Source organism: Callionymus lyra, chromosome 12 (genome assembly GCF_982586985.1).
Source record: "Callionymus lyra chromosome 12, fCalLyr1.hap1.1, whole genome shotgun sequence".
NCBI classification, from domain to species: Eukaryota; Metazoa; Chordata; class Actinopteri; order Syngnathiformes; family Callionymidae; genus Callionymus; species Callionymus lyra.
In genome coordinates this window covers 12,153,289-12,180,136 of record NC_141829.1, presented here as the reverse complement: position 1 = coordinate 12,180,136, position 26,848 = coordinate 12,153,289, and the positions used below count along the sequence as shown (strand labels likewise).

General features: G+C 35.7%; 7 protein-coding genes across 7 annotated transcripts; 2 read left to right on the top strand and 5 right to left on the bottom strand.

Moving 5' to 3' along the window:
* The first annotated feature begins 1,883 nt into the window (after positions 1-1,883).
* Positions 1,884-3,109, top strand: LOC148068284 (gamma-crystallin M1-like). Its single transcript, XM_087804351.1, has 3 exons — positions 1,884-2,413; positions 2,478-2,720; positions 2,792-3,109. The coding sequence occupies exons 1-3, from the start codon at positions 2,384-2,386 to the stop codon at positions 3,065-3,067; spliced, it is 549 nt and encodes a 182-aa protein (XP_087660477.1). The 5' UTR covers positions 1,884-2,383; the 3' UTR covers positions 3,068-3,109.
* A 3,906-nt stretch (positions 3,110-7,015) lies between these two features.
* On the top strand, positions 7,016-7,895 carry LOC148068283 (gamma-crystallin M1-like). Its single transcript, XM_087804350.1, has 3 exons — positions 7,016-7,200; positions 7,265-7,507; positions 7,578-7,895. Exons 1-3 carry the CDS (start codon positions 7,171-7,173, stop codon positions 7,851-7,853), a joined length of 549 nt encoding a protein of 182 aa, XP_087660476.1. The 5' UTR covers positions 7,016-7,170; the 3' UTR covers positions 7,854-7,895.
* Positions 7,896-9,636: 1,741 nt separating this feature from the next.
* Positions 9,637-10,290, bottom strand: LOC148068282 (gamma-crystallin M1-like). Its single transcript, XM_087804353.1, has 2 exons — positions 10,037-10,290; positions 9,637-9,957 (listed from the first exon to the last, which is right to left on the bottom strand). Exons 1-2 carry the CDS (start codon positions 10,166-10,168, stop codon positions 9,682-9,684), a joined length of 408 nt encoding a protein of 135 aa, XP_087660479.1. The 5' UTR covers positions 10,169-10,290; the 3' UTR covers positions 9,637-9,681.
* Positions 10,291-14,075: 3,785 nt separating this feature from the next.
* LOC148068281 (gamma-crystallin B-like) lies at positions 14,076-15,858 on the bottom strand. The gene is made up of 3 exons (XM_087803884.1): positions 15,834-15,858; positions 15,517-15,759; positions 14,076-14,424 (listed from the first exon to the last, which is right to left on the bottom strand). The coding sequence occupies exons 1-3, from the start codon at positions 15,840-15,842 to the stop codon at positions 14,158-14,160; spliced, it is 519 nt and encodes a 172-aa protein (XP_087660010.1). The 5' UTR covers positions 15,843-15,858; the 3' UTR covers positions 14,076-14,157.
* A 336-nt stretch (positions 15,859-16,194) lies between these two features.
* LOC148068280 (gamma-crystallin M2) lies at positions 16,195-18,132 on the bottom strand. The gene is made up of 3 exons (XM_087803883.1): positions 17,977-18,132; positions 17,597-17,839; positions 16,195-16,489 (listed from the first exon to the last, which is right to left on the bottom strand). Exons 1-3 carry the CDS (start codon positions 17,986-17,988, stop codon positions 16,214-16,216), a joined length of 531 nt encoding a protein of 176 aa, XP_087660009.1. The 5' UTR covers positions 17,989-18,132; the 3' UTR covers positions 16,195-16,213.
* Positions 18,133-19,336: 1,204 nt separating this feature from the next.
* c9h2orf80 (chromosome 9 C2orf80 homolog) lies at positions 19,337-21,236 on the bottom strand. Its single transcript, XM_087804588.1, has 7 exons — positions 21,151-21,236; positions 20,334-20,391; positions 20,186-20,267; positions 20,045-20,118; positions 19,813-19,897; positions 19,512-19,589; positions 19,337-19,447 (listed from the first exon to the last, which is right to left on the bottom strand). Exons 2-7 carry the CDS (start codon positions 20,375-20,377, stop codon positions 19,337-19,339), a joined length of 474 nt encoding a protein of 157 aa, XP_087660714.1. The 5' UTR covers positions 20,378-20,391; positions 21,151-21,236.
* Positions 21,082-25,982, bottom strand: sgo2 (shugoshin 2). The gene is made up of 9 exons (XM_087803882.1): positions 25,645-25,982; positions 25,309-25,402; positions 25,036-25,211; positions 24,894-24,965; positions 24,443-24,513; positions 24,225-24,331; positions 22,658-24,157; positions 21,628-21,697; positions 21,082-21,544 (listed from the first exon to the last, which is right to left on the bottom strand). The coding sequence occupies exons 2-9, from the start codon at positions 25,391-25,393 to the stop codon at positions 21,457-21,459; spliced, it is 2,169 nt and encodes a 722-aa protein (XP_087660008.1). The 5' UTR covers positions 25,394-25,402; positions 25,645-25,982; the 3' UTR covers positions 21,082-21,456.
* Between the last annotated feature and the right edge of the window lie 866 nt (positions 25,983-26,848).

The window sequence follows — 26,848 nt, the reverse complement described above, 5'->3', positions numbered from 1 at the left end:
TTTTCTCACACCTTGTGCATTGTAAATATATTCTACCTTAATAGCAAGATATTAATCTGAACAGCACCTGAATTACTGATTATTAACTGAAAATAAAGTTGTAATTAAAGTTTATTTCAGGTGACTGTGAAATAACTTTCTATTTACCCCCAATCGGGTGTAAGTACCACAAGAAAAGTAATTCAATACTTATAATACTTTCTCTTCCAATGAAATTTTTTTTTTACAAGTATTATTACTATCCTAACTAATAAAAAAAACATGTGAATATATACAGTAAGTAGGAGGACGTTAATACTTAGATTTGTGTTTTCCCCAGGAGTAAAAAGACTAAAGTGATACACTTTTTTGCTGTTATAACTGTTACATACTTGTGAATTATGTATGAATATATCTTCTCTAATTACTTCTTTATTTCCTGATGATAACTAGTAATTAAGGTTTCCTAATTATCATCCTATTAAGGGTAAAACATAGTCACAATGAACAAGGTCAAGTTAGTAATTCATGATGGGTAGTTTATGACTAATTTTTACTAATTATAAATAGTACCCCAGTCTAAAGTGTTACCAAAGATACGTACCCATCCATCTGTGTCTTATCTGAAAGCTAAACAAATAAAATCACTTATTATTGAAGTGTTTGAATAAACAAAAATCTTGTCCATCCAAATTTATATTAGAAAATAAAAGTATCATTCGTAAATAAATAAAAAGTGTTTTAAAATAAAAATTGTTATCAACCCCATTAAAAAATATATGTTATCATGACTTTATTCAAATTGTGTTATCGACATTCAAATATTTTACTTTTTAAGTTTTCGTTTCTCCAACAATAAGTAAGAAAGTACGTGTGTACATCCGGCCTGAGCAGAGTGTGGAGCCAGGGTCACGTGCAGGATCATTTACTGTATTTATTGGCCCTCATGAGGTCAGAATAAACTATACGTTCATCTTGAAGATAAAACAGTAAAGTGTTTTTTTTGTTTTACTCTGTAAATTCATTACAAGTGAAGTTTCTTGTCTTATGTTATTTTAGATATACAAAATGAGGTTTTTTTTTAACAGGTTTTCCATCATTTTAATGCTCTTCTTCTACGTTCTATCTTACTTTATAGAGAATGGCGTAAGTGCAGTTTGTGATTTCCCATTATTTATTTTTATTTTTGGACATTTTCATTAAGAAAAAAATACAACTTTTTCTATATATTTTTTTTTATTGGGGAATTGATAAATACAGTTAAGTCATACATTGTTTGTGAATAAAGAATAATAATAATATTTTTTGCAGTTGAGAGAGACTTATTGAGATCATTTAAATAAAGAGTTTAAAAAGAACCAGATGTTGAATATTCACCACATGCTTAAGATCGCTCAGGTTTACTGTGTTTTACTGTGATCATATGATTATCTACAGTATGTCCTCAAATGATGTAGTTTTTATTGAAGTATTCTTCCACATTTGATGTACCATCACGACATCAAAAAGCCCTTCTCGTCCCTGTGGTGAACTAATGCGTGTATAACGTTTACAATGAATTAAAACATCACTCACGTCGTGATCCGTGGCTCGAACTCTTGCCGTCTAGACGGGGTCATAGGTCACCGGAGCCTGAACCAGCTTCATTGTGTGAGTGACTGTTGACACTCAGGGTCAGGTCACAAGTCCGTCACAGGGCAGACGAACACACAGTTCACACTGAATACAGTATCACAAGCATTTGTCATTAATATAAATGATATACTTTTCTGGATTTTCGTATTGCTGCCTCTTTATTTTCTATTAATCATAGTACTCATTATTATAACCGTTTTATCCAAAGAACATTTTCATTTTTTATATTAACTTATTTTTAATAGGTCAATTAGATTTCAGATTAATATGTTATTAAATTGAGTGGTAAATAATTGGAACATAAATTAAATACATTTTTATCGTAGATACACAGACAGACAAAAGTAATTTTGGTTAAATTTGTACGTTTGTCAATGTCGTTCATTTCTGTATTTCTGGATAATAATTTGGAAACAGAGTACGGAACATTTAGACGTTGAATTCCAGCAGCTATAACTGCTGATATTAACAGTTCCACTAACTGTCCTTTCATACAGTAGATTCTTTTGTCCACCACCGGTATTGTTTTTATAAAGCTTTTGTGGTAAAAAAAAGAAAAAAAATTCCAAAGTCTTCGAGGGCCGGGTCATGTGACAGTACAGCACGGGCCTCAGCACTGGTCCATACCATATTGCTGGCTCAGCGCTTTATACAATGGGGGCCCACTGGCTCTGTACATTCTGGTTCGGTATAAAAGCCAGGCTCGAATACAGCAGGACAGCAGTGCAGCAAGAGCATCAGCAACAGCAACAGCTCATCTACTCCCATTATGACCACCTCTGACATCAGCATGGCCAAGGTGGGAGTTGAAAACCTGCTCCTGCCGCACTAGAAGATAATCTAAACCACTCTTTTGATTTCAGATCATCCTGCACGAGGAGAAGAACCTCCAGGGACGCACCCACGAGACCTGCAATGACATCTCCGACATCTCCTCCTACCTGAGCAGGGTCCAGTCTGTGAGGGTCGAGAGCGGCTGCTTCATGATCTACGAGCGCCCCAACTTCATGGGAAACCAGCAGATGCTGAGGAGAGGCGAGTCCATCGAGAACCTGAGCCTGGTCGGCATGAGCAGCGGCATCAAGTCCATCCGTCTGATCCCTGTGGTGAGTGTCCGCTGAACTTCTCCCACCCTCGATTGCACGACCTCTGACCGCCCTTCACCTTCCGGTTACAGCATAGAGGTCAGTTCAGGATCAAGGTCTTCGAGAAGGAGAACCTGAGCGGTCAGATGAACGAGCTGATGGACGACGTGGAGAACATCCAGGAGCGTCTGCGCATGTCCGAGATCCTGTCCTGCCAGGTGATGGAGGGTCACTGGCTGCTGTTCGAGCAGCCCCATCACAGAGGCAGGGTCATCTACGTGAAGCCCGGCGAGCAGAGGAGCTTCAGGGAGATGGGCATGGGAAGCATGAGGATCATGAGCATGAGGCGCATCACTGACATGTGTTAGACATTCTTGATCTGAAATAAAGAGCACGGCATTTAAAAACTACTTTTGACTCTGAACTGTCTTCACTTTTCTTCACTTCTCTATAGAATTAAAACATAATACAATTCATTAACAGACTCTAAAACAAGGACAAAGTGTAGGTTCCTTCAGGACCTTAATAGACAAAACAGCCAAAGAGAACTCTTTCATTCTCACATGTTCACAAACATGTTTTCACAAAGATTCAAGTTTTTGTTTCAGACTTTTTTAAATTTCCCATTAAGTGTCCCTTTATTTTCCTTAATTAAAATACTGGAATGTTAATTAAATATCCCTCAAAAGAAAATAACGCCACACAAAACATTTATTTTAATAACAGGGAATGTAGGTCATATGTAATTAAAAAACGTGTTTATCCTTTATTTATTATTTATTATTATTAAGTAATTCCATAATTATATTTCTTGATACTTTTCCTCCCTTTTTTATCATATCTTTGACTTCGACAGAAACTGCTTTTTTTATTTTATAAGGTAGAAGACATGGATGACGCATACATTTGTAAAGACACAGAAATGCCCAGACTTAGTAGTGATATAGACATTACAAATGTTTTTTTTAATTACACCTGTGAGGAGCATAAAAGAAGTAAAGGGTATTTTCATCAACCTTGTGTTTTTGAACTAATATGAGGCTGATGAAAACTCCGGTAAAAGGTTGTTAATTGTGGAACACTCTACCAAATCAAAGGATTTATTTGACACCGAAACATAGAAGAGAAGTACAAATGACTGTGGAAATATACTGCTCACATGAAACCCATAAATGATCACATGACACACATAATGTGCACATTACACATCAAATGATAATACAATCATAATGAATGTATTAACTTCATTATAAAATTATAATATACAAGTACATGACTATATGTTGTAACTGTAATAATAAATAAAAAAAACAAATTCAAGTTTGAAGTAAATATTCTGTTCAATAAAAAAGAAAAGTGTGAAATTATTGAATTAGTAATTGATTTTCTTTGGTCATTCTCAAGTGAATAAATATCCTGTTTGACAGACAGATGAAAAATGTTTAATTTCTGGTTGACAAATGTTTTATTGTAGTTGAGAATACAATGGTTGTACGTGTATGATGTATAAAAAAATGAAAATGTGTATTACTTAGGGTATGATTGTTCTCTGGTATGATAAAAAAAAAAAAAATCAATAAATGTTTACTGCACATTGGACTTAAGATATTTTTAAATACAATAAATAGTAGTCAGAAAGATAAAGTCAGAATGAAACATATTTTCTGAGACGTGGCTAATAAAATAAATGTTGAATCCTACAAAAGAATAAGAGTTTGGACTAATAATACAGAGAAACCCCCGTAAATACTTTAAGCTTCTATCGCTTGCTCTCAATGTCGAGCACTTGACCTCGCCAGACAGGGTCAGAGGTCACTGAAGTCAATCCCAGTCTTTGGATATCAAAACAAAAGCACAAAGGGATACGTACAGACCGAAATTCTCTATAAAAAACACTGTGCACTAGATTTAAAACCTTCTTATCGATCATAACGGACCTATTCAAACTATATTTATATTTTTAAATTTTAAGATGACATTGATATTGTGTAAGTACATGTAGCCTCAATGAAAATTCCCACTTAAATACAAACTAAACCCAAACAAAAAAGAAAACGTACTAAAATGAAGTGGAACTCAGTATATTTGTATAGGTTGATTTATAATTGTAGCTTTTTCAAATAACTAAACAATTAAGAAAACCAAGAACTTGTTTGATTTCCTTTTAAAATTCTATGATTGTAGTTGAACATTGTTTGATTGTTGGTTTAAATTATTTGATCACTGTTTAAATTTTTTGGAGGATTATTGTTGAAAATCAATAGATTCGGTTGAAAATTGTAGGATTATGGTTGAATATTGTACGTTTTTAGCTGAAAATTGTATGATTGTAGTTGAAAATTGTTTGATTATGTTTTTAAAATGTATTATTATAGTTTAACATTGTATGATTGTAGTTTAAAATCGCACAATTATAGTTGTAATTTGTTTAATTAATTTGAAAATTGTATGATTATACTTGAAACGTGTCATTTATTTAAAATTCTACGATTGTAATTGAAAATTGTTTGATTCCGTTTTAAATTGCACAATTTTTGTTTAAAAATTGCATGTTTATACTGTAAAATTGTTTGATAATAGTTTAAAATTGTACGATTATTGTTGAAAATTGTACGATTTTAGTTGAACGTTTTTTTATTATGTTTTTAAATTGTATGATTATAGTTGAACATTCTATGATTATAGTTTTTAATCGCACCATTAAAGTGGGAATTTCTTTAAATAATTTGAAAATTGTACGATTATATTTGAAACTTGTTAAATTTAGTTAAAAATTCTACAATTGTAGTTTAACATTTTTGATTCAGTTGAAAATTGTACGTTCATAGTTGAAACATGTTTCATTTAGTAAAAAATTCTACAATTGTAGTTGAAAATGTTTGTTTAAAAATATTTGATTACTAATGAAAACTGTTTGATTCAGTTTGAAACTGTACAATTATAGTTAAAAATTGTTTGATTAAATTTAATAATTGTACAGTTATAGTTGAAAAGTATTTAATCACTGTGGAAAATTGTATGTTTATACTTTAAAATTGTACGATCATAGTTTAAAATTGTTTGATTCAGTTGAAAAATTGTACGTTTATAGTTGAAAATTGTTTCATTATTGATGAAAATATCATGATTACTGTTTAGCACTGTTTCTTTTAGGGCAGAAAATTGTATATAAATTATATATATATACTGTCAAGCAATATAAAAGACAAGTTTATATTAAATCAAACAATAAATAAACTACTTAACCATTCTTGATCTAGCTATGGCTAGCTATCAGGCTAATATAGCCTAAAAGCTAGCCATAGCTATCAGGCTAATATAGCCTAAAAGCTAGCCATAGGTATCAGGCTAATATAGCCTAAAAGCTAGCCATAGCTATCAGGCTATATTAGCTATATTAGCCTGATAGCTATGTACATTAAGTGTACTCAAATAAAATACACATGAGCAGGTTTTCATTTCTTTATAATCTATAATACACTTAATGCTGTTTCCTCGCTGTATTACTGTAAAGAGTTGGTTTGTTTAGCCACCACATGCTATTTTAGCTCATGGTGCAGGCAGCCATATCTATTAGCTTAGCTTCTAGCTAGCATCACAGGGTTCAAAAGCATATATTTAACACTAACTACCGTATAAATTAGCATCATTTACTTGAGTCTATTACCTTCTATTTCTCTGTCAAATAAAGAATAGTTACTCACGAGTATTGTAGAAGGTAGTATCTGGTCAAGAGACGCACAAACACTGCTGTAGAAAGTGCTGTGAACCTGGTGACCTCATTCATTAGTATTGCTGTCGTTTTAAATATTTAACAGTAAAGCATACCAAATAATAAATAAAAAAAATGATAAGATGAAAGACTAGTGGGTGATATTGTCGGAGATTTAACATGACTAAGTTAGCACATACTGTCCACCCAGCTGTCCCCACAATAGACAGGTTTGTACAGTAACTGCACCAGAATGGAAGCCCCTCTCGTGCCCCTCATATCATGGAGATAAATGATGAGATAAAAGTCCAAAATAACGTATTTTAATAAATTTTTCATTAAAATGAATCTCATATTTTGAATGTGTACGTCCAAAATTCATTTATCTCTCATGAGGAGAATATAATTTAAAGTAATAAATGAATAAAGGAGACATAATAAAGTGATTTAGAAAGAGATTATTCATGTGGTTTTTAGTGCTGCAACATCACACTAAAAATATCTCTCATCATTGAAGTTCATCTGAAATTAAACTTGGAGTATTTCAGAGCAGGTTCCGTGCCCTACTGCTGACGTTGGTTTCTCTGGGCACAGCGGTTTCCGACCCTGGTCCATACCATACTGCTGGCTCAGCGCTTTATACAATGGGGGCCCACTGGCTCTGTACATTCTGGTTCGGTATAAAAGCCAGGCTCGAATACAGCAGGACAGCAGTGCAGCAAGAGCATCAGCAACAGCAACAGCTCATCTACTCCCATTATGACCACCTCTGACATCAGCATGGCCAAGGTGGGAGTTGAAAACCTGCTCCTGCCGCACTAGAAGATAACCAAACCACTCTTTTGATTTTCAGATCATCCTGCACGAGGAGAAGAACCTCCAGGGACGCACCCACGAGACCAGCAATGACATCTCCGACATCTCCTCCTACCTGAGCAGGGTCCAGTCTGTGAGGGTCGAGAGCGGCTGCTTCATGATCTACGAGCGCCCCAACTTCATGGGAAACCAGCAGATGCTGAGGAGAGGCGAGTCCATCGAGAACCTGAGCCTGGTGGGCATGAGCAGCGGCATCAAGTCCATCCGTCTGATCCCTGTGGTGAGTGTCCGCTGAACTTCTCCCGCCTCCATTGCACGACCTCTGACCGCCCTTCACCTTCCGGTTACAGCATAGAGGTCAGTTCAGGATCAAGGTCTTCGAGAAGGAGAACCTGAGCGGTCAGATGAACGAGCTGATGGACGACGTGGAGAACATCCAGGAGCGTCTGCGCATGTCCGAGATCCTGTCCTGCCAGGTGATGGAGGGTCACTGGCTGCTGTTCGAGCAGCCCCATCACAGAGGCAGGGTCATCTACGTGAAGCCCGGCGAGCAGAGGAGCTTCAGGGAGATGGGCATGGGAAGCATGAGGATCATGAGCATGAGGCGCATCACTGACATGTGTTAGACATTCTTGATCTGAAATAAAGAGCACGGCATTTAAAAACTACCTTTGACTCTGAACTGTTTTCACTTTTGTGTGTTGATCAAAAATTGTTTTCATCTCCAAATACATGTCATTTCTTAGAATAAGGACATCAAACTCCTTATTTCAACCTGTGTAAAGTGTGAAGGTAGCAGGGAGAATTCAAAACAAACTTCCAGCCTAAAATAGTTTCTTATTTTTTATTTTCATCGATTGTCTCATGGACGTGCTCTTGTAGCTGAACTACACAACACATCTAAAGAAACTCAATTTGGTGACGAAAAAGCTTTTTACTGCCTTCAAGTGGATCCTTGGATGAATCACAGTGAAAGTGGAATGACTTTCTCATTCTAATATAGGAAACAACTAAATATAAACTAAATGTTCTGTGAAAGTAGTTCAAAATAATACAACAATAAATCATCTTGAGCTAAAAACTGGACATTTTAAATATACATATGTAATCAATTATTTATATTAAATATTTTTATAATTATTTCTGCCAAGGAGGAATTTATCTGTCTGTCGCAGAACAATAACCAATTTCCAAATGAATTTTAAGGAAATGTCAATAATGGATCAAGGAATAGAAGTTTGATCACATATTTGTTGTGTTTTAATGTAGGTACTTGATGTCAGGTTCTGGAAACTATTGAAACAAACTCCTAACATCATGAAATGAACAAAATATATTAGAAATGAATTCAAGCTTCAACTAAAAATATACTACAATATTCTAACTATTACAACAATACAGAATCACCAACTAGAATTGCATATTTTAAAGCTAATTACTTCTGACAAAGTACAGTAGATTAAATTAAATTTGAAGGTAATATCAATAATGGGTCAAAGATAGGTCAATGACATTTTTGGAGTGTTTTTCAACTTTTTACAAACTCACAAAATATCTGAAAAAAATGTTTAAAATTGTCAAACAAATTTAGTTGTTTTGTTGTTAGTTTTTTTGTCAAGACTTCATAAGATTGCTTTGCACCTCCAGGCCACCGTACTTTTTCGACCAAATGTTTAACCTTAATAAAAATAAAATGTATTCATTTAAGTGGTTTGTTTAATCTCGTTTTTTTTACCGTCACTTCATAGACATCGGTAACAAAACATATTTGATTTGAATTTTGTTGTTTTATTGAAGTTTTTTATTTTTTATTTTACATTTTAATTTAATAAATATAATACAAGATGTATACAAGTACAGTATTCTATTAACACTGTGTGCAAATTTTTTTTTATATATAAATATAATGAGGACACTAGACTTCAGTTGAAGACTTAAGGTTTGGTTCTGGATGAAAAAAAACATAACATACATATTTCAAATGATAGAAAACTACATATATCAAAAAAATGTATTTTGGTCAAAAATATTGGTTGAGCTGTGCTAATGTTTTTATTATTTTGAAAATATTTTATATTTTATAATATTCCTGTTAACTCTAGGGTTAAATATAAATAGGGTTAGGGAAACTGTAAATTGGAAATATAATTTTATAATTTATTAGTATTTTTTACAGTTTTTTAAAGACTCAAAATTGCAACTAATGATGCAGTAGTTTGTTTTCTATGTAGATACAACAATTAGGATTGTACTTAACCAAGCTTTGTAGTATATAAAAGTTTTAAATTTTGTAAATATTTGCTTTGTATTGAAATTTCACTATAGTTTATCGATTTGGTTCTAGGGAGCTGTCCAGGGTGTCCCTCTGTGAGGGCCTAACCAAGATGAATTGAAACTCTAGACACGGAAGTCATTTACACATCAGTTTTATTCACTTCAGTCAAGTACAGGAATCTAGCACATGTCGGTGATGCGCCTCATGCTCATGATCCTCATGCTGCTCATCCCCATGCTGGACATGCTCTTGTGCTCGCCGGGCCTGACCAGGATCATCCTGCCTCTGAACTGGGGCTGCTCGAACAGCAGCCAGTTACCCTCCAGCACCTGCACGGACTGGCAGTCGGACATACGGAGGCGGTCCTGGATGGACTCGCAGTCCTCCACCAGCTCGTTCATCTGGCCGCTCAGGTTCTCCCTCTCGTAGATCCTCATCCTGAAGGGTCCGCGGTGCTGTTGGGAAGAAGGTTCTGGGTGTGAATATCAAGCGGAGTGTGGTGGGGTGGGTGATGAAGAGGGGTCAAGGTCTTACGGTGGGGATCAGCCTGATGGACCTGATGTTGTCCAGTGTGATGCCCATGCTCAGCAGGCGCTGGATGTCGGGGTACTCGCCCCTCCTCAGGAACACCTGCATGCCCATGAAGTTGGTGCGCTCGTAGACCATGAAGCAGCCGTTCTCCACTCGGATGGACTGGACCCTGCTCAGGATGGAGGAGATGTCGGTGCAGTCGCTGATGAGCTCGGTGGAGCGACCCTGCAGGTTCTTCTCCTCGAACAGAATGATCTAAAGAGAAAAGGAGGAGATTCAAGTCAACTTTGGATTCATCTCACCAAAAGTGAGAATCCAATTACCTTGCCCATGATGATGCTGGTTTGTTGGTGGTTTCCAGAGGAAGGTTGGACTTGCTGTGCCTACTCCACGGCTACCCGGGCTTTTTATAGAGCCCCCGGGGGCCTTGTCTTGTTGTTATTCAAATGTTCAAAGGTGATGAATTCGCAGTGTGACTTTTGCTGATCTACACAAACAATGTGTGACAGTGATGCTCCATCCATACATTTCTGGCAGCGGCCATCTGTATTGTGTGAATTAAGCATTAGCTTTGTGTGGGCCGCATTCATTGGTCAGAAGGTTCTCCATATATGGTTTGAACTTCACCGCTGTTACTGAAACGATAGACCACACACACACACACACACACACACACCCCGACAGAGGGGCCCAGAACTGATGTGAATATATCTTGTATGTACAGTAAAATACAAAAGATCTTTCTTTGATTCAGATTTAAACACAAACTTAAGTCATACAACAACACACACGAAAAAATGACAAACTTAAATTTAGATTAAAACAAGGAGAAAAAGGTCAAATTGATTATTTACTGAAGCGAATATACAACATTTTACAGAGTCAAGATAAAGAAAAGAATGTTTAGAAAAGAAAACAATCATCAGGAAACTATTTCTTCTTCTAAAAAAAAGGTAAAATCTAATGTTGTTGTTGTTGAAACATTCGAACATTTAAAGTGGCTGAATAAAAGTGTGTGTTTGCTTTATCTTTTAGTGAAAATAATGTTAACCTGAAGCAACAATGACATTTTGTCATAAAGACCTTTGATTATTGTGGTTATTGTGCAGCATTAAGTATGAATATAGTGATAAACAAACTCAAGGCATGGCGGTCAAATCAAGCAAGTCACATTTGTATGTGGATAAGAGCTGAACATGTGCATGGTTTGAATGTTTTATGGCCTGAAATAAAGTCCTACAGTCATTTCAAATATTCAATTCATACACATTTATTGACCACAAGAGGCAAGGAAGCAATTTGCAGCTCCTGTATTTGAAAATTACTTTTTTTAATCAACATAAAGATGTCACAGGATGTAAAAGTTGAAGCAAATAAATGATGATTTATTGCAAATAAAATTCTCTTCCATCAGCACTGAGGCACAAGGTTTCAGAACTGAAGTTCGAGAATTAAAATTAATTATATCTTGACGACAGATCAAATTCAATTTTATATTAATTGCTAAAATGTTCAGTTGATTGTAATTCTTAAAAAGAAGGTGTTGTGATGAATGCTTGCAATTACCATCTGGATCCATCATTTCTTTTGAAGGATTGATCACTGTCAGAATCAAGATATTTTCTTCCAGATGTGTGTGACGTACAAGTTTTTTTTGTAAATAAAAATGTGTGTTGAATAGATACTATATTTGTTATATATTGTTGTTCCACAATTGTGTACAAAAGTGTTATTTTAAATAAAATGTGGTTCTTATCAGGGCAACTCTGCCAAATAAAAGTTTTAAAATAAAATAAAATACCATAAAGACGTGATGTCAGGTCTACTTTGCACATTTATTCAAAGCATACATGCAAAAATGATTTATATGGTAAATATTTTTAAAATAGTTCTGTTTTTTATCTTCCCATTAAAGAATGGCTAAAGTGAAATGACTTGAAACTGTTCCTTCGTTGCAACAAAAGAACCAACTTGAGCAGTGAAGCTTCTTCTTTGCCGATCTCACTTCAACTCAGTAACAAAGGGAAATGTTTCAACCACAGAATGAAGGAGGGATGAGGATCAGCACCTCTTGGTCTCAGGATGTGTAAGGAGTGTTCTTGGATCAGGTGAAGATCATTAAATCATTTTTAATAAAACTTTTAAATGTTACATGAATTCCCATGAGTGAAGAGGAAAAGTACACAAAGTAAATGTTGATGCAATTTTTGTGAAGAAGTTAGCCATAATCATGATTTAGTCCATAATCATGCCAGCTCGCAGCGCCCCCTTGAGGAAACACAACCTCAAGTCAACATTAATAAAAGTCAAAGCTGAACTCCAAGTCGTATTTAATGATCTTCGTTGTTTTTGTTTTGTTCAACAAGAGACTTGTATGATATTTATTTTTAACCAAATAGAAAAACAATTGTTTGAATCCTGAAATAAATATGTTTAAAGAATAACAAACAAATAAAACGTTTATCAATAATGAGAAAAAAACTAAGAAATATAGAGATGTTTTCCATAAAGTCTCTTTTTTATTTAACAGATTAATCACAAATGCATAAAATAACATAACAAAATAGTTGATAACTAACCTTTTTTTTAACAAATTTATCACAAATGCAAATAAAAATCCAACAAAATAGCTGATAAGTAACATTTTTTATTTAACAAATTTATCACAAATGCAAATAAAAATGCAACAAAAAAGATGATAACTAACTTTTTTAAAACAAATTTATCACAAATGCAAATAAAAATCCAACAAAATAGCTGAAAACTAACATTTTATATTTAACAAATTGATCACAAATGCAAATAAAAACATTACAAAATAGCTGATAACGAACATGTTTTATTTATCGCATTGATCACAAATGCAAATAAAAACATTACAAAATAGCTGATAACTAACATTTTATATTTAACAAATTGATCATAAATGCAAATAAAAACATAACAAAATAGCTGATAACTAACAAAGATTGACTTGTCAAATTCCGAAATTATGCTCATGTACTATTATCCAATAAATAGAGCACAGGTCACAGTTTTAAACACAACCGTGCTGTGTTGATGATTCATTACATTGTAATTATCGGATTATCAGTGTAAATATATTATTACTTTTTAAGATATTTGTTTGGTCAAGATACTGTATCGACACTGTGTCAAAATAGTATTATTTATCTTAAACATAAATAATTATTAACCTAATTTAATTGGAAGAAAAAAACTCTTCTATGGGCGCAGAAGCAAATAATAATGGTAAATAATCTATTTATTTTTTTAGGATAATTCATATATTGCTAATATTTAATTATTGTTAAGTAAGTAAGTAAGTAATTTTTATTTGTATAGTGATTTTCCGGACCAGGGTCACAAAGCGCTTAAACAATCAAAACAATATTCAATAAAGTATATATTTTAAAGGTCAAGATAAAACTGATAAAACAACAGGAGTTCCAGAAAATTTAAGGAAAAGCCTGAACAAAAAAAACGTCTTAAGATGTTTCTTAAAGGAGTCAGTAGATCCATCAGAGGAAGATCGTTCCAAAGTTTAGGAGCAACAGCCTGAAAAGATTTCTCTCCTCTGGTCCTGAACCGTGTTCAGGAACCATCAGTAGATTCTGATCCACAGACCTCAGAGCCCGAGCTGGGGTGTAAGGCTGGATCAGATCACTGATGGAAGGTCTGACCATGAATAGATCTGAAAGTAAGAACCAGAATTTTAAAGTTGATCCTGAAAGAAACTTGAAGCCAGTGAAGAGTTTTAAGGATCGAAAAATGTGAGTTCTTCTACTAGATTATTATTGTTATTTTTATTATAATGTGTTCAGGAGTTCATGACTTGTTTCTGTCACAAAGAGACCCAAAAAGAAGTTGTTGTTTTTCTCTCGACGTCATCGTTTATTCATCGTTCACAACAGATAACGCGCCAGTCTCGTCCTGATCAACACTTGCAGGACTTTATTCAAGCCTCTGATGATCGTGAGGATCCTCGACCTCGAACCCTGGTCCGTGGACAGGCGCAGAGAGCAAGAACAAGACGGCACAAACTTGAGCCCCGTCGCCATTTTATTCAGCGTGTGAAACAAGGCAAAGAGGAGACACTTGACAAGGACCATCCGCGCGTCTTCTTAGAGGTCCATGAGGCGCCTGATGGAGCCCACCCTCGGGGTGCTGCCGTTCCACTCGCTGTAGCTGCGGTACTGGCCCGGCCTCAGGTAGAACTGGCGGCCTCTGTAGTTGGGCTGCTCGTACATGAGCCAGTGTCCGTCCATCACCTCGCAGGAGTTGGTCTGGTGGAGACGCTCGCTCAGGTTGGGACAGTCCTCGGTCAACTCCTTCATGTCGCCGCGCATGTCCTGGCTGTCGTACAGGCGGATCCTGAAGCTTCCACGGTGCTGTAAGGGGTCACAAGGGTTAATCTTTTCAGCTTCTTAATATGTTTGTTTTTCTCTTTTATTTGCTGACTAGATCTTCTCTAATTTTACGGTTTGAATTATTAACTTGTAAAAGTCCTATTTAAAATTAATTTAAAATGATTAGAACTTTAAATCAATATATTTTAAAGCTGACTTGGAATTGATAATACTCTTTTAAAACTATTTAAAAAATATACTTTTATCGGGCGCAGCTTTTTTGCAATTCAAACCAATGTCTTGCTATTTGTCACTTTTTATTATTCTGGGCGTCTTTGTACTTAAAATGGTAACAATTTTGAATTGTTAATGTTTTAAAGTGTCTCACTTGCACCTTTTGCGCCATTTTATCCCTTGTTTATTAGTGCAGCTTTTCTTATTTTTGTAATGTGTTTTAATGATGTTTTAATGTTTTAAATGTATCCGTGCATACTTGTATTTTTATTTATTTTATTTTATTTTATTTTATTTTATTTTATTTTATTTTATTTTATTTTATTTTATTTTATTTTTATTTTATTTATTTTAATTTTGTTATTTTTCTTTGATCTATGTTCTTTATCTTTAGACTTAGTTATATAATCTTCTCTTTATTTCTCTTTGTTCTTTTTCTTATTTTATTTTGATTCATTTTTATGAAAAATTGCTGTATTTTCTGTGACTATTGGAAAAAAACTATTTAGTAATAAAGTTTTACCTTACCTTACCTTTACCTTACCTTGTAAATAAAATGTATTTTATTATTTATATCATAGCTACTTAAAATGTTTTTTTTAACTAACCATCACTTTTTTTAACGAAGATTTAATTTCATATTCACATTATATTGACTTAATATATTTATTGCAAAACTGTATTTAACTGCATCAATATTTTGACTTTCTCTCTTTACAAGGCAACTCAAAAAGTATTTTTCATCCCATTTGAATATTATCAGCAGTAACATCATCTTCATACTCAATACTTAAGATTAGAATTAAGATGAGAGGTTAGTATTTAAATATTTATCTTTTAAATTAAAAAAGTATTCAGAATAAAATGCTTCCATCTTTACCATCCACTCTGTAAACTCACCACAGGGATCATTCGACAGGACCTGACGGAGTCCTTCATGCCGCTCATGACCATGATGTCGGAGTACTCCCCTCTCCTCATGAAGAAGGGGGTCCCGCTGAACCCGGGTCGGTCGTAGATCATGAACATGCCGTTCTCCACTCGGATGGAGCGGCAACGGTCGAACATGGAGTGCAGGTCGGAGCAGTCGCTCATGCACTCGTGGTGACGACCACCGAAGTTCTTCTCCTCGTAGAAGATGATCTGGTGAGAAAAGAGAAGTGATTTTTTTTATTTATTCCATCTTTGTTAGTCGAGAGGAAGATGTTCGGACCGACCTTGCCCATGTTTGCTGTGGATGATGTTCTCAGTTGCTCTCTGCTGCTGGACTGCAGCCTTATATACTGTGTTTTTCCATTCTAACTCACCTGTGTTGTGACCTTTGGGTCAAACGGGGAACAAAACAGCTTCCAGTAAGAGCCCAGCTTGCACTAGAACCTCTGTTTCTGAAGCGTTTTGTTGTTTGGCAATGAATGAGTCCTTGTGTATACAAAGTGCAAACATGGGCTGATGAACACATTCCTGGTATTAAAGCTTCAGATCTTTGCACGGAAAAGTGATGACAAGTTTTTTTCTTCCGATAAAAAGACCCCACATGTTGTCTCATGATGCCAGAATTACTTTATTTATCATCTTCACTTCAAGGTCAGATCGGAGCCTAGAAATCGGTGACTCTACGGAAGGACCCCACGGTGGCGCAGGAGGCGCCCCAGTCACTGAACTTGCGGTACTCTCCGGACCTCATGAAGTACTGGCGGCCGCGGTAGTTGGGGTGCTCGTAGAAGGTCCAGTAGCCGTCCAGGACGTTGCTGGAGTAGACGTCGCGGCTGCGGAAGTGATCCTGGACAGACTCGCAGTCGTCGCTGAACTCCATCATCTGACCCTGGAAGTTGGGGCGCTCGTAGATGCGGACGCGGTACGGCCCATCACTGGTCTGATGGGAGAACGGACAAAATGTACAATTACTGTACAAGAAAATCACTATTTTATCATCTTTATTTACTGGTCTATAGTGTCTCATTATATTTTTTAAATCAAATTTTAATTTTGAGATTATATTCCGGCTTTTTTAGTATTATTTAGAAGCAAAGTGTAGTTTGATCTGATCATCTATTCAACATATATTATTATATATTTAAATTACTTATTTAGGAATGTAGATTTCTATTTATTGTAATAGAAAAAAATATTAATATTTAGACACATGTTGTAGAAGTTTTTTTTCATTTATATATATTTATTTCAATCAAAAAAAGCTCTTTCCTTTATGAGGTTTGTGACTTTCTTCAAAACTTTCTTGAAAATTCTTGAAAATCTAACTATGTCATACATGTTAAAATGTATGAAATAGTTTACAGTATACACATGATTTAATACATGTGAATATTGTACCTTCATTTTCACCTGTTGGTCAATAATTATTGCATAGTTCTATGGATAAATTCGGACTGATTGTAGGTGACGTGCTGAAAACATTTAAAAAGCAGGATAAAACTTACTTTGTAACTTGAGAAAAAAAGTATTTATATGTGATATAATAAGATGGGACCGACTGGCATCCTGTCCAGGGTGTCCCCTGCCTCTCGCCCTATGATACTGGGATAGGCCTAGTCTCCCTGCGACCCGGGTAAAGGATAACGCGGTAGAAAAAAAAGAAAAAAGAATGATATAATAAGATAGAATTTAGATGTTTGTTATATTATAAACATTAGTATCAGTTATCGTTACATTTACTTGTTGTATTTAAATGCTTTGTGTTGAGCAAAGATTAAATAAATATCATTAGTTTAATCTGTATAATATAAAAAAAATAGATTTTGTCATTTCGCTGTGTTTAAATTAAGATTATATGCGATATATTTATACTTCCATTAATTATAAAGAGTCCTATTCTCAACATATTTATATTATACATTTTAGTTGTAACACCTTTTTATTTTAAATGAGGCTTTCATTGTGTAATGTAAGAATGATCAAGATATGTTTTCGAAGGAGTGTACTTCGAGCCCATCTGGCCCAGATGCTCTAAGAGTCTACTTACATAGGAGTAGGCCCTGCAGGATCTGATGGTGTCGTTGTAGCCCATCCAGCGCTGGTAGTCGGGGTACTCCCCCCGGGTCAGCACGTACTGGTACCCTCCGTAGTTGGGCTTCTCGTACAGGACCCAGCAGCCGCTCTCCACTTTGACAGAGTTGCAGCGGCTGAAGTGAGGGTGCATGTCGGGGCAGTCGCTGCTGCACTCATAGGAGCGACCCTGGAAGTTCCTGTCCTCGTAAAAGAAGATCTGGAGCCAAACAAACAACCCGTCAAGAACCTCGCCGAGCCACGTAAACATCCTGATGCGTCACCCTCTCGGGTATATTCTTGGATGAATGTTTCATTTGACCACCTGAAGGAGGGCAAACGTTGAGCAGATCTTACCTTGTAACTCATCTTGCAAGCAGTGCTGGAGCTGGTCAACTGGTGGTGTCACAAACGAGGAGCACCGAGCCGCTATATAAACCTCAACAACAACTTGGCAGACACCAATCGAGCCGTTCTTTCAATGAGTAGGGATTAAACACGCCGGGCCTGGCTGCCAAAAGTCTTGATCCTGGGCATAGAGCTGAATTCCCTGAATCATCACGGCAAAAGTCCCAGCAGGCAGATTACTGACCCCCGGTACCCTTCTTTTCGATTACTCGTTTTATCCACTAATCCCTCATCAGGTGGATTAAACTTTGCATGCAGAAAGGTAGAAGTCATCACAAACCCACTGACCCTTTTGCCCCCTTGTGGGACTTGAAACTGAACCTTTTGCATGAACCAGAACAGAACAGAACCGCTTCAGATGATCTGAGCTTTAATCAAACACAAGTGTGGAAGGTAAACGTGGGACTTATATCTGGATCCTTAGTCCCGCAGAGACTCTTGTGAACCCTCGTAGTGCTCAGCTCTTTCACCGCGAGGGCCACTGCTGTCCTGGACGGAAATGAAACCGATGCTGTGATCCTCCACTAGATGGCGGCAGAGAGCTTAGACTACATGACTAACGGAATCTGATGATTAGTTGGTAAAATAGATGTTATTGTTGCAAAGTGCATATTTTAAACCGTGAAAACTCTAATTTATCCTCCGTTACAAGTTGTTCTTTAAGCTTAATTTATTAATAGATAATTACTGTGAAAAAACTAGAATTAAAAAAGTTAAACATCAACGAGAAATAATCATAAATTTATAGTTAAACAACATTTTAATCATTTTTAAGTTAGTATTGCTCTATTTACAAGCCATTATATGAAGGGAAAATGGAGGCTAAACTATTCCTAATTTGTGCTATTTTTCTGCTTATTCTGAATCTAAACAAATATTAATTTATGCATTTCTAGAAATAAAATTAAAAAAACATACTGTGAGGAAAGATTCAGATGATGAGGAAGAATCCGGTGCTTTTGCTGTGAACGCACTGGTTCTCATCCTTCCAGACAGCCAACGCTTCAGCTTTTGATCTGAAAGAAAAAAGTAAATAAAAAACACAATCGTTTTTTCCTTTCTTTAATTAATTTACAGTGTTTTGCATTCATCTTTTAAATCTTTAGTAAAAATGAAATGTATCTTGTTTTATATTGTTTAACTATTGTGATGTTTTTAACATGCGGTGTCAACTCACTATCTGGACCCTTTAATGATTGAGTCACATTCTCAGGTACAATGTGAGGTCTTTATTTACAAGGAAAGAATAAATATATATTTGCAAGAGTTAAGGATTTCTTTTCACGAGTCAGCAGTTCTATGCGCGACACTACAACACTGCTGTTGACGTACTGTGCATTTTGGAGTGACGCACGGCCTTGTAGGAGCTGAGCATGGCGAACGGATGATAGGAGAGAGTGAAGGGACACACGGTTGAACCCTGAAAATGAAAAACGGTGTCATCGCAACGTTGCATATGTTAACACAACCTGCTGTAGTTGTACCTTCGATCCAGGGGTGGAGAAGGCAGCGGAAGGTTTACAACGATAGAGATTCATGATTTCATCCACAGGAATGCTGTTCTGGATGAGGGTAAAAAAAAGGGTTTATGAGGAGTCTACTTGGATCTTGATGTTTGCTGATGATATAGTGATGTCTAGGAGAGAGCTAGAGGTTTAAAAGGTGGATATGTTGGAAGTAAAGGAGGAGGATCTCATAAAAGCCTCTCAGATGAATGAATTTAAAATTATTAACACACAAAATGAAGATCTAGGTTTATAATGTGATAAAGGAACTGAATGTTACCATTAGTATTCCAGCAAAAGATGACAAGATCATCGCTTCCCGCTCTAAACGATCTGGGTAAAGGTCACTTCCTGCAAGATTCTCACTGGTAGAGAAGAGAAAGTGAGTGGATTCAAACCAGGAAGTATAGTGAACAACAGCTTTATGTTGCCAAATCTATCATCACACTTTCAACTGGTACAAAAGCTGCAAATGTGTCCAAATAAATTAGTTATAAATGCTTCTAACTAACATAAAGTCTCTGTGATCTTGACCATCTTTCTCCAGCCACCAAAGGGCAACATTGACGGCAAGGTCGTAGTGAGCCTGCAGAAAACAAGAGCGTTTTAAGGCATTTTCCATTTACTCTTCAAATATTTTAAAATTCTCCGACCAGCTCGTCCAGCACCGTCGAGTCCATTTTTCCTTTGGGGTCAAAGCTTTTCTCCCTTAGTCTGCGTCCAACATAATTCCCACTGAAGGGAGAGTACGAGTGTCGGTTTAATAAAAAAAAAAACAATGTTTTAATTAATTCTACTTACATCAAAACTTCCACATCTTTTCTCAGCTGCTTTGAACTCGACATATCCAACGTTATTCCTTGATAAAGTAATCAGAAAATTGAGTTAAGCTATAATACTCTACGCTAATGCGAAGTTTGTGCTCTACCAGTTGTCAGCTGCTACTGTTAGCGCTTTGGGATTCAAAGTAAGTTAATAATTTATGTATTTTAAATAGACGGTTAGGAAGCTCAAATGAAAGAAAAAGGACTTAACTAATCTTTAACTTTGAAAAAATAAGGTTCAAAAAACGATATACATTACGTACAAACGACGGAGTATTAGGGTCACTTTAAAAAAAAAAAAAAAAAACATTTTACAACAAGACTAAAGTCGTAGGAAAATAGTTTATTACAAGAATTAAAGCCCTAATGCTCTGCCGTGTGTACTTTTGACGATTGATACATTTATTTTAATTCCTATAATCCAACTACGTCGATCCGTGCTCATCAAGTTACCCTTCTGAACAGCATACACTATCAAATATATAAGATATAATCATTGCTTGTATTAATACAAGAAAATAAGAAAAAATAACAGACATTATTTGTGTTTTTTGGTACTTAATTATAAATATAAGTATACATTGTATAAATTAACCAGATACCCTGTTTATTTTTGTTAATCTCCTTTATTCATTGCAATAGTTTAAATATAAGTACTTGTATAGCTTTAAAAACCACATATCACAACACATTGTTCAAAAACAAAGCTAACGAAAATGTTTTTTTGTAATTAACAGTTTATTAAAAAGTCAAAACACAAGCACGAAACAGAAACTCAACACACCATTACTCACCTAACAGTAGTCGATGAAAGCCCTATGTATTAAGTCTAAAGTACTATAGAAAGTAGGGTTTTGCTGATGTACATGGGCTTCCTTCTGACGCAGCATGAGCCAGCGACTGTTAGGCAGAGTGGACTTCTCAGATGAACAGACTTGAATGAATAATTGATTCCTGTCAATCTAAAACAATCGCGAGGCCAACCTGGTCTTAAAGAAAAAGCAGGACGGATCTAATGTGTTCAGAGCAGCTACCAGCAAGAAGTTGGATTAACATGTACTGTGAATTCAAAAAATTAAAATAAGATGGTGAACAAAACATCAGTGAGCTAACGGTGGCATCGCTACATTGATCTTTTTGCTTTTCTTCTTTTTCTTATCTTCCTCCGTATCAGCCCGTCTCATTTTGCTGGAGGGAGAGATACTGATAAGTGTCCACGTGGTTCTGAAAATCAACATTAAATATGCAAGTGTAATAAAAGAGTTGCTCACCAATTGATGGTCGGCTCCTTGTAATTCACCGCCGTCTTTCTTCTTCTGGTTCTGCCCGCATTCCCTTGATCTGGATTTAAAATGTTAAAAGGATTAGGCCAGAAAATTAAATAACATTAGAAACATTTTTTGCATGGTTTGCAGTCAGTATTAAAAAGAAACATAAATCATCTATACAGCAATACATAAGGTTATGCTAAGAGAAGCAATGATCTGTTGTTACAGTTCAGTTATTTACAATTAAAATACTGATACTGTAGTTACAAGGATATATTTGTAGTATTGTCGAGTACTTGACTCTGGTGTTTCAGAATTTACAGACCACATGACTCTTGACGAAGCTTTCATTTCTTTTAAAACCAAAATATGTCAAAACATCAGCTTTAAAAGCTGCAAGAGAAAGTCGACTGTATCCTCTCGTCCTCAGTCATTGCCAGGATCTCAATGGATTTCATTCCATTTTTAGCTTTGGAGGACGTAATGACTGCTGCCAAGTTTAATTGATTACAAGAAAAAAGGAATATTGCGATATATATATTGGTGTAACAATATTTTCTAACAGCCCTAATTATTACTTTCTGAAATGTGTTTTATTTTGAAAAGAAAGAAAGGATAAAAGCAGAGTCTTTTGACACCATTTAGTTTAAGTTCAACAGAAAAACAAGTTAAGTTGTACAAAAGGGGGAATCAGTAAATCTAGACTATATTGTTTCAGAGAAACCAGCAAAGTGTCTTTTGCTGATTCAGTTTTATGGTGAGATGTATTTTCATGGGCTTAACATAGGTTTTTTTCAGGTTGTGAAATGTTGTGTTTATCTGTAGGTCAGTCTATGAAAATAACGCAGACATTAAACCTTATTCTGCAGTGCAAAAAAAGGTTGGGGGACCCCCGGTGTAAAATATAGGAAAAAAGCATTGCTAAACAGTGCTTCTATACCAGCAATAATTGTTACTTTGACGCTACATACAAGCTATGCCCCTTAAGATGCGTTAGAAAGAAGAAATAATACAATAACGTGTGTCACCACACCTGGAGTAGGTTCCGCTGACGTCAGCAGGGTCTCTCTCTGTCCGGTACCGTACGAACTTGCCCTCGGAGTCACAAGGAAAGTGGAGGAAACAGACGACCAAGGCGGGCGTTCACTGCTTATACAAGCTGGTGATTTGTTAGCGCTGTCCTCTTCATCGGTGAAGAGACTGGAGTCCCAATGATCAGTGAGTGTTTCCCTCCGTCCGACCACAAAAGTCGCCCTCGGATTCCTCACTTCTTTTGGACTCGTGGTTTTCTTACGAGATGCTTTTCCTTTGGCTCTTTGAGGACTGGTGGAATCCTCCATTATGTTCTCCTTGAAAGAGTCACGGTTGTGTGAATCATCTACAGATTGAGGAATATTGTCAAGCGATGGGTCTTGCGCGACAGTCTCGGACGGTTTCTTGTCGTTGTCAAGGCTGCCCTTGCGACCCTTCTTGGATTTATTTAACGGTTTGTCGCAGTCCGTCTTACTCCTGCTGGATCGACCAGTTCTCTCCTTCATAGACCTTTTAGCTTCCTGAGAGACGCGGACTTCTTCGCTTTGGTCTAAATCTTGCTCTGTTTCCATGTGAGCGTCTCCCCAGGAGCGCTTTAAAGTGTTGTGCGACGAGTCTCGGTCATGCTCCGACACCGACGCCACAGATTCCACGCTGCACCTTGGTTTGTGGGTCCCTCCAGTGTTTTCAACCATCGGCCCATTGTCTACACCGTGACCTAAATCCTGAGACTCCAAATCCGGACAAAACGGAAACACGTTGAACGTTTCTTTTTCCTTGGAAGCTTCATAATGTTCCATTAAATCATCAATGTACGAACACGGTGTCGTCAAAATGAACGGTTTCGTTGGAACAAGAAAAGCTTTTTTACAGCTCTTTGATCTGGATCTTCTATACGAAACCTTGGACTCCATTTTTTCAATGTCAGGCTGTAACCTACACTGTTCGTCAACATTCGGCGGCTGATTCTGGATATCCTGGAAATAATCCTCGACAGGTTGTGGGTCCGTGTCGCACGGCTCCGCGACAGAGTCATTATCGATGGTCTTTTTATTATTCAGTGTTGGAATCCGGGAGGGAGCTTGATGTTTTTTAGGCTCTTTGACTTTCTTCTTCCTTTCAACCGGTGCATTACTGATCTCGCTCAATGTAGCTCTTCCAGAGTCAGATACTTGTTTAGCACCCGCCGGTGTTTTTGTCTTTTCGGTCGCTGGTTTCGAGGAGTGACGCGTTGCCTTGTTTTTAGTTTCCACGGCGATAATCTCGGCATCATCGCAAGCAGTCATTTCCATGGACGAGTTTAGAATCACGGTCTTCTCTTTCAACGGGGACTTCGGTCCTGCATCTTTCGATGCAACTTCCGACGGGGTCGGCAAAGAATGATCGCTGACAATAACAACTGGAGGAGCTGGAATTTCTTCATTAGACGATGAAGGACAGCTAGTCTCTGTGACTTTACTCAACTTGCTGGTTTGTTCACTTGACGTTTTCCGCTTCTCTTCTGAATAAGGAAAACACGAAATTTTAAATAAATTACATATAAAAAAATATGAAAAAAGTTAACATACCACGACAAATTTCTGAGGCGGTTTGAGGTTCATCTTGGACACAGGAGACAACAGCCGAAGGTTTTTTAAACAAGTCAGTGGTCAAAGCAGGAACCGGACTTGTAAGACTAAGAAAAAAAAAGGGAGAAATTGTCAGTATTAAATAGCTTAAAGTTTAAAAAATATTATCTGCTGAATCATTTATAAATGTATTATCCACTGCTTAACGTTTGAGGCACCTTTTCGATGAAGGATTTTTGTTGTCGTTTCCACCAGGTAGTATTACATCCTCAAAAACATCATTGCCGTCCTGTAGATGATGAAAAGCAATGCGAAATATTAGTGACAAAAAACTTTTCCTAGTACTGATATTGGCTACTGATTGACTTAAGAAACCTGCATCAAACAGGTTTACAGTTTCAAATCAGACATGGAGCCAGGTTGTTAGTATTATTGGATCTCTATATATATAATTATAATGTATAATTGTGATAGAAAACTTGAAAAAGTAATAAAACAATAATAATAAATAAAAACAATTCTGGAAAGGTACACAAGTCTCGTCTCACAACCAATGCTCAAATTGTGGATCATTAAGATACAATTAAAATTATATTTTTGACCGGGAGTTCCGACTACTGAAAGAAACAAAAATAAGAAGTAAAACAATTACAGTATATAAATCCTTACTTCAGAGAATACTTGAAGCACCTGGTTCAAGTAATCCGTGGTGTTTCTTTGAAGGTTTTTAAGGGCTTGAATCTGAGGGGGAACAATAAATAAATGTTAAATTAATGATGTCAATGATCAAGGAGACAAAAAAATTACCCACCAGTTTTTTTTCTCTGAAATTCTTTGCAGCGAGCTCAAAGCACAAGGTGTTCACTTTTTTCTGAAGGTAAACAATATCCTTTTCCTGTTGCCGACTTCTTTCTTTCTGGACTGCCAGGGAAAAAGCCAAAGCCTTGTTATTGCTCTTCAACGATACTTTGAAGAATGAGGATGTGTCTGGTGTAAAGAAAAAGAAGAAACATTATTACATAGATGTAGCAAAGATCATAAACAATGTTTTGTACTGCATGTTGAACAAAAAAGAAAAACATACTTAGGTTTTTCTTTTTAATTTTTGCCACAGCAGTTTTAGCCTGACTTAGGGTTTTTTCGTTGGAAGTTGTCCTTGCAGAAAACATGATGACACCCTGAAAGAACATCAGATTTTGGTTAGAAATGTTTGAATCAAATCGTTTATTATGTTCCTAACAAAGACGTTTGCATTATTAAAAACATTTACAAACGACTGTACTCGACAACGATGCTAACTAGAAGGCATTGTTTACGTGCTGTCATGCTAGCGAGCTACGACCTTCTTGTTGCTTAACGTTTTCAGCTTTTCATTTTATGTTGATAAGACACTGTTTGCGATGTCTTATAAATCACTTACGTTTAATAAAAAATATCCTGGGCCGGTCGATAGGTTTTTTTCTTGTTAAAAAGCGTCCTTTACGCGATGAAATGTTAAGAGCGTTGAACTGCAAAAAGAGACTTGCATCGTGTATTTCAAACTGAGCCCACGTGATCACCTCTTGTCCAATCGTCGATGGATGTTTACTGCGCATGCGTTTCACACATCGTTTGTTTTTGTTTTTTTTGTTTTTTTTTATTATTATTTTTTTTTAGAATCCTGGAAACTAACTTTTTGTTTTAATAATACTAATATTTAATCAACCATTATTATTTAAAATGTTTCCGAAAGCCAAAGGTCTTCTTTAAAAAAAACGCCACAATCCACCCTTTTTATTATTTTGTGTTTCTATAATTAGTCGTTATATATTTGCCTGAATATTAATATACAAAGCTTATTTTTTTTTGTAAATGTTTTCTTTGTATTTTAAGGGGATTACAATGTGTAATTGTATTATAATTTCTATGTACGTAAACGTATTCTGCTCTTTATTTATATTTCTCCAGGCATTAATCTTGGTCAATTTCTCTATATAGTGGATTGATCGTTTGTTTTGTTCTAATGTTTTTTTTATTATTATTTATAAGTATTGTGACTTTTATTCTGCATAATCAAAAGTTGATTGTATTCATAATGTTTAGATAAATGTATTTTCAATCATTATTTAGACAAATAAACATCATTATAATTCTATAGTTTCCTACTAAAGATATGCTGTATTAAATATGCTGGTTTAGTCATAAATTCTCTACCAAAATATATTGGGAATTATTGTGTTTGAATGTCATTCAATCAATCTATAATTTAGCGATTTTCATTTTAAATTATTGGGTAAAGTAACACAATCAATATTTAATTTCAAGATCTTTCTTATAAAAATGGTATACAGTTTAAAAAGTGATGCACATGCAGTCCATATTAAAACGATTTTATAAACATATACTGCATCGAAAAAAAACATTGCCTTAATTCGATTTATAAAAGGAATATAATCATTATACAACTATAAACTCGATCTAAAAAACAGGAGGATAATAAATTCAAATTTCCAAATAACCTTACCTAGTCAAATTATAGCATTTATTTACGTAGTTAAAGTAAATAAGACTGGTTTGGCAAGTTTAGTAAACAAATAAATATGCGCCAGTCGTCAGTTTAAATAAAGTTAAAATCGTTTTCAACT

What these genes read in the sequence shown, in the direction of transcription:
- LOC148068284 (XM_087804351.1), top strand. Translation starts at nt 2,384, where the DNA reads ATGACCACCTCTGACATCAGCATGGCCAAG. An exon ending in CTGACATCAGCATGGCCAAG is followed by an intron (nt 2,414 to 2,477) that starts GTGGGAGTTGAA and finishes TTTTGATTTCAG; the next exon opens with ATCATCCTGCACGAGGAGAA. An exon ending in CCATCCGTCTGATCCCTGTG is followed by an intron (nt 2,721 to 2,791) that starts GTGAGTGTCCGC and finishes TTCCGGTTACAG; the next exon opens with CATAGAGGTCAGTTCAGGAT.
- LOC148068283 (XM_087804350.1), top strand. Translation starts at nt 7,171, where the DNA reads ATGACCACCTCTGACATCAGCATGGCCAAG. An exon ending in CTGACATCAGCATGGCCAAG is followed by an intron (nt 7,201 to 7,264) that starts GTGGGAGTTGAA and finishes TTTGATTTTCAG; the next exon opens with ATCATCCTGCACGAGGAGAA. An exon ending in CCATCCGTCTGATCCCTGTG is followed by an intron (nt 7,508 to 7,577) that starts GTGAGTGTCCGC and finishes TTCCGGTTACAG; the next exon opens with CATAGAGGTCAGTTCAGGAT.
- LOC148068282 (XM_087804353.1), bottom strand. Translation starts at nt 10,168, where the DNA reads ATGGTCTACGAGCGCACCAACTTCATGGGCATGCAGGTGTTCCTGAGG. An exon ending in CCATCAGGCTGATCCCCACC is followed by an intron (nt 9,958 to 10,036) that starts GTAAGACCTTGA and finishes TCTTCCCAACAG; the next exon opens with CACCGCGGACCCTTCAGGAT.
- LOC148068281 (XM_087803884.1), bottom strand. An exon ending in CCTGTCGAATGATCCCTGTG is followed by an intron (nt 14,425 to 15,516) that starts GTGAGTTTACAG and finishes GACCCCTTACAG; the next exon opens with CACCGTGGAAGCTTCAGGAT.
- LOC148068280 (XM_087803883.1), bottom strand. An exon ending in CCTGCAGGGCCTACTCCTAT is followed by an intron (nt 16,490 to 17,596) that starts GTAAGTAGACTC and finishes TTCTCCCATCAG; the next exon opens with ACCAGTGATGGGCCGTACCG.
- c9h2orf80 (XM_087804588.1), bottom strand. Translation starts at nt 20,377, where the DNA reads ATGTCGAGTTCAAAGCAGCTGAGAAAAGATGTGGAAGTTTTGAT. An exon ending in CGACGGTGCTGGACGAGCTG is followed by an intron (nt 20,119 to 20,185) that starts GTCGGAGAATTT and finishes TGTTTTCTGCAG; the next exon opens with GCTCACTACGACCTTGCCGT. An exon ending in TCTCCACCCCTGGATCGAAG is followed by an intron (nt 19,448 to 19,511) that starts GTACAACTACAG and finishes TTTCATTTTCAG; the next exon opens with GGTTCAACCGTGTGTCCCTT.
- sgo2 (XM_087803882.1), bottom strand. Translation starts at nt 25,393, where the DNA reads ATGTTTTCTGCAAGGACAACTTCCAACGAAAAAACCCTAAGTCAGGCT. An exon ending in ATTTCAGAGAAAAAAAACTG is followed by an intron (nt 24,966 to 25,035) that starts GTGGGTAATTTT and finishes GTTCCCCCTCAG; the next exon opens with ATTCAAGCCCTTAAAAACCT. An exon ending in CGCCTCAGAAATTTGTCGTG is followed by an intron (nt 24,158 to 24,224) that starts GTATGTTAACTT and finishes TTCCTTATTCAG; the next exon opens with AAGAGAAGCGGAAAACGTCA.